At 29.1% G+C, this 9,366-nt stretch overlaps 1 protein-coding gene across 2 annotated transcripts; it reads right to left on the bottom strand.

The window, feature by feature from the left end:
• Positions 1 to 4,150: 4,150 nt before the first annotated feature.
• Positions 4,151 to 7,309, bottom strand: LOC130797559 (cyclic dof factor 3). 2 transcript variants are annotated; one of them, XM_057660175.1, is made up of 2 exons: positions 7,031 to 7,309; positions 4,151 to 5,804 (listed from the first exon to the last, which is right to left on the bottom strand). In XM_057660175.1, exons 1-2 carry the CDS (start codon positions 7,157 to 7,159, stop codon positions 4,602 to 4,604), a joined length of 1,332 nt encoding a protein of 443 aa, XP_057516158.1. In that variant the 5' UTR covers positions 7,160 to 7,309; the 3' UTR covers positions 4,151 to 4,601. The 2 variants fall into 2 exon arrangements, with proteins under 2 accessions (XP_057516158.1, XP_057516159.1); XM_057660176.1 differs by having other exon boundaries at positions 6,951 to 7,090.
• Positions 7,310 to 9,366: the final 2,057 nt, after the last annotated feature.

Raw genomic sequence — 9,366 nt, 5'->3', positions numbered from 1 at the left:
AATATGTAAGTTGGGTAGAGAGGAACACCTGTCAAAATTTGACGCAAAATAAAATACAAATGGCCTTCAATTGGATCGATGCAACGTCATGTTGAGCCTTTTCTTCTATGCCGCCTGCTTTTCTGTTTTGTTTGTGCGTGTATATTTTCTCACCCAAATGTTGATGCCTTTGTTTTGCTATTTATAGTTTCTTTTTTTTTATTAATATATTAGCCCATAATATATTAATGCCCAATATTAAATACTAAATGGACTCTTCCTCCAAGTAGGAAATACTAAATAGACTCTTCCTCCAAGTAGAAAGGAACAACCCAACAAAGCAAAAGATCTATGAATAATAAAAGAGATTTTGTCCCTATACAACAGTGAAGTCAAAATTCTAAATTTTTAGGGTCTAAATAATCGATACACTAGCAAAGTAATAGCATAAAAATCAATCAAATTTCTAAGATTTTTTTAATGAGATAAATTCATAATTCAAGTTGAGACATTAAGTCTGTTAAATTATTAGTTTGAAAAGAATTATAAATAAATATAAATATAAAGCTTATATAAAGATTCAAACCACATACTTTGAATTTCTTCCTCCGATTCTTAATAGTTGCTATAATTCCTGTAGCAACTATTGTTCATCAAATGATTTTATTTAGTATATATTTCTCCATATATAATGTAAAACATATTTGTTCATCAACTATTGTTCATCAACTGTAGCAACTATTGTTCATCAACTATTGTTCGTCTTAATACATATTTGTTTTCGCAATATTAATTTTTTAGAATTTTTTATCATAAGAAATAAAAGATGCTTCCTCCTATTCATCTTAAGTGTTTCATTTATTTTATGTCTTCTATCCAATGCACTTATTCAATCCTTAATATATCTAATAATTAAAAATTATAAAAAATTGATATTAAAAAATTTTACATTAAAACGAATCAAACGAGATCTTAAATGACTATATTTTAACTTATAGATTAATAATAAAATACAATTTAAGAGTGATAAATAAATAGTGTCCCAAAAATAAATAAAACACCTAAGGAGAATAGGAGGGAGTATTATAGATTAAAACTATGTATTGAATAGCATGAAAAACAAACAAATCTATTAAAAACCAGAGAAAATATAACTTTATTTAATTTTGTGATATAAACCAATCCTGAAAACAGTTTTTAAATTAAGGGTGGCAGATTTCAAAATACAATAGTAATGCGTGTTCTGATCGAGAGGATTGGGTGACTACCTTCGCCCATGTCCATCGCACTTCTGGCCATATATCTTTTGTAATCAATTTCTTATTAAGAGGCAAAGCAAAAATATATAATAATTTTTAAAGTTATAATTATGTTACAATTTTCGACATTAATTATATTAAAGAAAAAGTAATATGCACAAATACTTAGAAAGTTTTTTATTTCAAGTATTGATTAATGAAAACTTGAGATTCTTAATTCTAAAAATCTTATGTAATAAAACACTTTCTACATATTCAACATCCAACGCACTCTATCACAAAAAAAAGCACACTCTAATATAGATACTTTTTGTTGATATATTTAGCACCTAAACTATATAAAACAATCTGAAAATTTATTTTGGTCATTAATGGATCGGTATTACTATTTACCAACTACCATCGTGTTAGTCACTAATTGGTCACTATTACAAATCAGAGACTTCTGATCGATAATGAGCTTTTTTTTTTAAGTATTTTATATAAGCATGTTATTATTGATTTATTGGCCTAGAAATTTTTGCTAATTAACAACTTCAAATTTTACAAATTATGCAAAAATGATGATAATTTTTGTTGATAGATTTAAGGAAAATAAAATCAAACAAAGAGAAATAAAAAAAAAAGAAAAAACGGTACATTTTATAAGAAAAAAAAAATAAAAAATCATAGTTACCATTTATCTTAAAGGAGATATTTCATGTAGAAGTTTCTTTAACCTTCTTCCACAAGCTTAAAATATATACTCTTCTTCCTCCATTTCTTTTCAGTTATATTTACAAGTTTAATTTTAGACTTTTTTAGTATAGAATATAGTTAAATATTCATCTAAATATATAATTTCAATAAATCAACTTTTTTTATTTATAAATAATTAAAAATATCAAGTACATTAATTCAAGTAAAATTACAAATTATAGACAAACAAACTCTACCAAAAAAAAAAATAATAAAAGAGGTGAGTGGACATTTGTATATTATCCATGATAGAGAAAGGGCACATTTCTTGAATAAAAAGATTAAGAAAAAGGAAAGAGAAAAAGAAGAAAGGGAAAGAAAGGAAAAGAAAAGGGAAAGCATTTAATTGAACAAGTAATGTGGTTGGGACCCACACACAATATTTTAGAAGCAAAATTTGTGGCCTGTATTTGTTTTGTATTACACAAAATATCAGAGTGTTTTGTAGTTGATGAGCAAGCAGGGTCACATAATTCAGTACACCTTCTCAACCCACTATTATTTCAGCGTATTATGTTATTGCCTCACTTTTTTTTCTAGTCCTTTGCTTCGCATATTCATTATGAATCTATTGGTTCTATAATAATCTTATTTTCTTATTTGGAATTTGTATATCAACCCATAAAGGATGTATATTGTTTAAGATTTTTTTTTTAAAATTTTTTTTATGTATTTTAATTTTAATTTTTGATCTTTCTATCATAGCCTTTGTGAATTGCAATGAGCTAGTATAATTTAATAGTCCTTTGAGAACCTCTCATATGTACGACATGGCATGACATGACCTGTACCTACTTCTAGTCCGCTTAAGCACGACATGCGGCCAAAAACTTTATATCTCATGTTGTACGAAATATCAAAAATTTTATTTTCTGACATATTCGTGTCCCACAGATTTATGTCTTATGTCGTGTATCAACAAGATTTATGTCAAGCAAGGCCATTACTAAGCTATACTAATACCCATCTTTATAGCATACTTCTTTGTTTCTTTGAATTTGTATAAATTTAAAAGATAAAAAAAGCATATTTAAATCCTATGTAATACATTAATACTCCTTTTGTTCCATTGAGCTTAAATACTTTAACTCAAAAAAACTTTTACATGAATTTTTGTGGAATAGGCTTGGTTTCTATACTTAATCTGAATTCGGAAATCAGATAAGAGAGTAGTTTGGTTAATACTACAAGAATGTAGGACCATAAGTTTGTCATTTAGCCATCAAAAACCTGCAAAAAGTTTCTTTGCAGTTAACATCCCCATTGGATTTGGCAGTAATGGACAGAGTGTTCAACCTCTTTCTCACAACTGTCACTCACAGTCCTCAAGTACGTCCTGCTATCCTTATTGGCTGCCTGTATCTCTTAGATTTTCATTATTTTTTTTACATTATCTTCTTTGGATCACATGAGACTATTTGACAATTGATAGTTGGAAGTGCAACAAGAGTTGCAAGCTAATTTAACTAGCTAAAAATATTAGATAATTAATTAGCTAAAAATTAAGCTAATTGTGTAAATCGATTATCAAAGAAATAATTATTGATAATGAATTATTTATCACAAAAAAAATGAATTACAGCCAACAAAATGTTCTTATTAGTTTTTGACATTGTTTTAACAATCAACTTTTCTATTGTCTTAAAAGTCGTTTACAAATATTTGTTTCACTTTGATCAACTATAAACCAAAAACTAACTAAAAAGTTATTTACCAAATATTCCTCTATACTGCTGAATGTGCCTTGTCAAATTTTTTAGTTTTCAACCATCTTAGAAGTATATGATTTTCTTCCATCAACAAAGCCCTGATTAGTAAAAAGATCTAATTTAGTCATTTTATCCCTCTCAATTTTTCCCACTTGCGAAGACCGTCATAATAATTTTATCCACCGAACATAATTGCTTAATCTCTTTGTCATTTTAAGTTGGGGCAAAATCACAATGACCAAGTAGTAATAACTACTACTACTACATTTGTTATATCCTATTCATTCCTATTCTTAGCACCACATATTATGACATTCTGGGTCTGTGAATTATTGTGTTTTTTTTCTCTGAACCATAAAAGTGTGTATCTGACATAATTAAGGTAAAAAAAGACACAACAGATCATGTTCAGAATGTAAATGTCTTGATGTGGGACTTAGATAAACCTGAAAAGGAAAAACAGAGTAAAAGAGAAGGCATTTTCCATTATTAGATTGAATATGTCACAAGGGGGCTAAGTCTAGCTAATTATCTGCCACTCCATCACTATTTATACCTCAAAACACTTCCAAAAAAGGTTATGTACAAGATCAACAAACAAGAAAATCTTAAACAAAAAAGATAAGGCAAAAAAGGGGTAATAAAATACACTCTGCATAAAATACATTCTGCTCCTTCCCTACCCTAAAAAGAAAATATCTTCATGCTTCCTCATCCCTAGTTAATGACACCTCCTCTGTCGGTTTGTCGCTTTGAATTTGCTACATTATGCAGATCGAGTCAGATCTTTATGGTGTAGTTTATGGTGTAGTGTAGCAAATTAAGGGTCAGAAGGAGTACTAATTTATCTATATAGGCTCGTACGCAAATTTTCCGAGCCACTATATCATACTTGATTATGTGCCAAATACATGTTTTAGGCACTTTCTTGAAAGTTCATAGACCTACATAAAGCCGCAGGGTTAGCCTTCAATGAAGGAGGAGCATCCATTTGATGGACTTTCTCCTCACCCTTTTTGGATGATAAGCTATTGTAGAAACCTCCTTTGCTTAAAGAATCACCCTTCTTGATTCCAAGTGTAGTCCATATAGAACTCTTGGCAGCCTCATCTGGGTCATCAATCCTCAATGTCTTTGGTACTAGAACAGTTGGAGTACCCGAACTCCTTTCATTCTCGCTTTGGTTAAGCATTTCACCATCCCTCGTATGCTTCCCAAGAGTCGGGGAGTTTGGATTGGATACCGGGCTTTTTGGATTAGGAGAGACCGGAGGCACCCAAGGATAGTTCCATGGAATTGCGCCATTCCAATATGGAGGAGGAGGAGGAGGAGGGTAAAAAGGCATAGCAGGATATGCTGAAGGGCAAAATGGGGGTAAAGGAACTGCAGGGTTCCACATATAAGGCCATTGAAAACAGGGCATTTGATTACTAAACCCATTCATGTTATGCTTAATTTGCCCTTGTACTCCGGCTTTTGCCTTATCGTCTACTGAGGTCGTGGTAACAGTCGATCCACTCGATCTATCATCAACCTGATCAATATTTTGGTACCCATTTCTGCCATTCAAAACTTTCTTATCACCAACATTCAGCACAGGGGAAATCAATTCACAAAAGGAGTTATCGGGTCCAAAAGTCAGAACCGTGCCATTGGTTTTCAAACCCGGGTGATGAACACCATTAGGAACATCAAGACGAGCTGCTTGCAGTGCCTCGGACACAGTAATATGACAGTATCGGGATGCAGAACTCTTGTTCTTTCGCCTTCCTGCACCTACCGGAACATTCCTCATAGTACCACCTGCAGTCCAGTACCTCTGGCAGCTCTTACAGAAATGCCGCGGTTGGTTGATGTTGTAGTTATTGTAATAGCAGAATTTAGTATCCATGCTATTGCATCTAGGACATGGGAGTATTTTGTCTGGTTTCTTAAGTGTTTTTTGATGTGAATTTTTCTGATCATTTGATTCCTTTTCTTCAGAATCCTTCTCAGAATCAGGTGCTTGTTTGGTGTCATCAGTTTTAGACACTGTTGGTGGATCTGTGGAGTCTTCATCAGAAGGTTGATCAATCTCCATTGTTTCTTCTGCTGATTCCCGAAAATCAGGAAGTTCTTCCTGTCAATCCTTCTTTTTAGTATAAAATTCCAACACATCATCATATCATATCCAATGTATGCCGCCCAAAGAAAACTATGATCAGGGTTTGAGGAGGGAAGGAAGGCGACAACTCATACCCATAAAGGAGAGCGCGACTAAAGATTCCCTCAACAGAATTCCAACTAAAACTATATAAAATCAACTTCTAAGCGACTCTCACCTAAGCAGAGTTTAGGGAGTCAGATTATACAACCTGTCTTTGTTGGTGATAACAAAGAGGTTAGTTTCCGATTAACTCTTGACAATAAAAATCATCTGCAATCTTATAAATCAATTGTATAAAATCAAATGGGTGAAAATAAATCATGAGAACTTTGGATATGAAATTGATTTAACTGGAATTGAGGTAAGCTTTTATTATTCATATTTTTTTACTTAATGTAGGTCTTAATGTAATTAAGGACTTGAGAATTCTCGAGAAAAAAAAAAAAAAAAAAAATTAGATAGGTGGGAGGATATGTTCTGTGGAAAAGTAAAAATTAAGGACAAATTGACAATGTCAAAAGATTCAAGTTTTCTTTAACGAAATAATTAATTAAAAAATTCAGCTTTTTCACATTGAAGAACCTTTAATAAGTGGACTAAAAAAACAATCATAAAACAAGTAATTATGCTTTCAACATAAAGAACATTCTGGAAATCAAGCATAAATTCAATTTTTAATACAGAGTAAACATCCTCCAATCAACCAAAAAATGAAAAAAAAATTATACAATTATGAAAGCAGAAAAATAACAGTTTTTCTAAGAACAAATGATTTTTTGATTACAAAATTTATAATATGAGTAATAATCTAAATGGAAAAAAATATTCATATGTTGAAAAATAAAATCAAAATTTTCCCCTTTTTCAGTAAAAGGTGGGAAAAAATATGGAAAAACTCCTATAAATAGACAAATTCAAACTAGACATACAATTAATTCTATTGATGATTAAAAATTAATTTTCTAAACTCCAATTACCCTGTAAAAATCAAATTTCCTAAAAATAATATAAGAAACAAAATTCTTGATGAATAGAATTTACTAATAAGTCAAACAACAGAAATCAAAACCATTTTTTTATTAAAAAAATAATTAATCAAAAAAAATAAAATAAACCCACCAATCAAATCTCAGTTCTAGAACATGGGTAGTAAAAATTTCTCAGATTAATTCATGAAAAAATCCAAAAAAATTCCATGCCTTATTATCATCAACATCTTGTTGATCAGAATTAGACCCATCATCAGAATCACAGCAAGGAGATTCATCATCATTATCACCAGCAACTGGTATAGTCTTCCCAAACAATTTAAATGCTGGATCCATCATTTTTTTTACCCAAAAAAAAAAAAAAAAAAGAAACAGACCCTTATTCCTCTCTTAAAGTAAGTAATGGATGTGTAGTATGACTATGAAGAGAGGATTTAGAGAGAGAAAGAGAAAAAAGAAAGAAGGAAAAGATGCTGCAACTTGGCATTCTCAGGGTTTGGGGTTTTGATCCGTTTAAAATCAAATTGGATGCCATGTCAGCTTCTACGTTTATTTCTGAGCCACATATTTTTCCTTTTTTTCTTTTCCTAACTTTTGATTATTTTATTGAAAATAGTTTTATAATCAATTCTTTAAAATCTTTTGTTGTAGCATTAATTTTTTGTCCCTTGAGGGTGATGTGGCACCGCCTTATTGGCCCCATCAAAATCAAGTTGACCTTTTTGGTACATTTAATTTTTTTAAATTATATATTTTATTTATTTTAATCGATCAAGATTAATACTAGCATGTTTAATTCTATTAGATTTTTCGTATATAGGCATGAGATTTTGAGGATCTTTTAGTCAAGCTAGAGACTTTTTGTTTTTTTATCGGTGGTGAAATTTGAATTTTTGTCATAAATTTAAAAATAAAAGTTTTGAATTATTAGACTAACTTAAAAATTTTAGCACATAAAAATAAAGAAAAATTGTATATTAAACTGAAATATAGAAGTATAGTATATCAAATATATAAAATAATTAAGATGTCATTCTTCTAGTTTATCTTTTGGTTTAATAAATCGTAAATTTGTCATTTTACTCAAATTTATTCAACGACTTATTTTCAGTTCCATTGTAATTAATACATTTAAAGTAGCAAAATTGTAATTATCGTAAATCTATTTGAATTTTGTATCATAGCCTCTTTAAAAAATTAATCATAGCTTTTAAAGGATATTCAGGTAAACCTTAAAAATCAAATAGTTCTAGCAAACTGCTGTATACTTTTTTCGTTTCGAATTACTCACAACATTAGAAATATTGCACTATTTATTCATTATCCTTAGTTTGTGATTAGTATTTAATTTATAGGTTAAATTATAGTCAAGTGGAATCTCGTTTGATTCTCAATTGAAAGATTATTAACATCCAATTTTTATGATTTTTTATTATATATAATTTGAAATATTGAGGATTAAATTAGTACATAAAAATTGGGTAAAAGTTGAGTATTTCTAAATTTGTTACACAATATTAAAAAATATAAAATATATTCATACTCTCCTCCACCCACCAATTATTTCCACAAAGTAAACCAAGCTTTTTGAATTGTTTGGAAGGCTAGTCGTATTTTTGAAGTAAAGACATGGTAAACATGGTACGTAGTCAATAGTTGGGGTAGTAGGAAGTTAGCTAATTAATTTAGATGAAGTATCAAAATATATATTTATATAAAGATAAAGTATAACATAGCACATGACACAAGATACCCTATATTTAGTAATACTACTTCCTATATATCCAATATATCTTATTTGACTTTTCACCATTTTTTAGGTGGTCAAATGGGATCAAATGTGAAAGAAAAAAGTATAATATTTTTAAATTTTTATGGAGGTAAAGTGGGATTAATAGGTGTAAAGGTGTCAAAAAGCTAAGTTTAGTAAAAATAAATTAGTAAAGGTAACATCCAAAATAAAAATGAGACATTTTGAGTGACTTTTTCAATATCAATAATACTTTTTTTTTTCTTTACAAGGGATATTTTAAGCTAAAAAAATGTACTCTAATTCAATAAAATAAACTATGTGTCACCTTGTATTGGTTTGGTTGCAGCATGTTAGAGCATTTTTAATGGTGACCCAAAAAAAGTCATCATATTATTTTATAATTTTTTGCTCTTCTAAAAGTTTATCTTTCAACTTAATTTTATTAACAATGATCTCTTTTAAAAGATCATCATCTTAACTCTCTTACTTTTTATCTTTTTTTTTAAAACCTCTTACTTTTTATCTACTCTACTATATTCTCTTTCTCTTAATTTATCTAATATTTATCTTTATTTTTTCCTAATTTTCATGTACAAATTTAATTAACATAATTTTTTATTTAATTAAATATATATAAATTTGTAGACATCAATAATAATTACCAAAATTCATTAAATTCAAATAAAAATTACAATGCGCACATAGAAAATAAATACACAAATTAAAAAATAATAAAATTTTTATGAACAAACTTAATATAATTTGAAATTATGTATCAAAATTGGTCTCATTT

The sequence above is a fragment of the Amaranthus tricolor genome, chromosome 13 (genome assembly GCF_026212465.1).
Source record: "Amaranthus tricolor cultivar Red isolate AtriRed21 chromosome 13, ASM2621246v1, whole genome shotgun sequence".
Taxonomy (NCBI): domain Eukaryota; kingdom Viridiplantae; phylum Streptophyta; class Magnoliopsida; order Caryophyllales; family Amaranthaceae; genus Amaranthus; species Amaranthus tricolor.
This window is presented reverse-complemented; position numbering and strand designations above follow the sequence as displayed.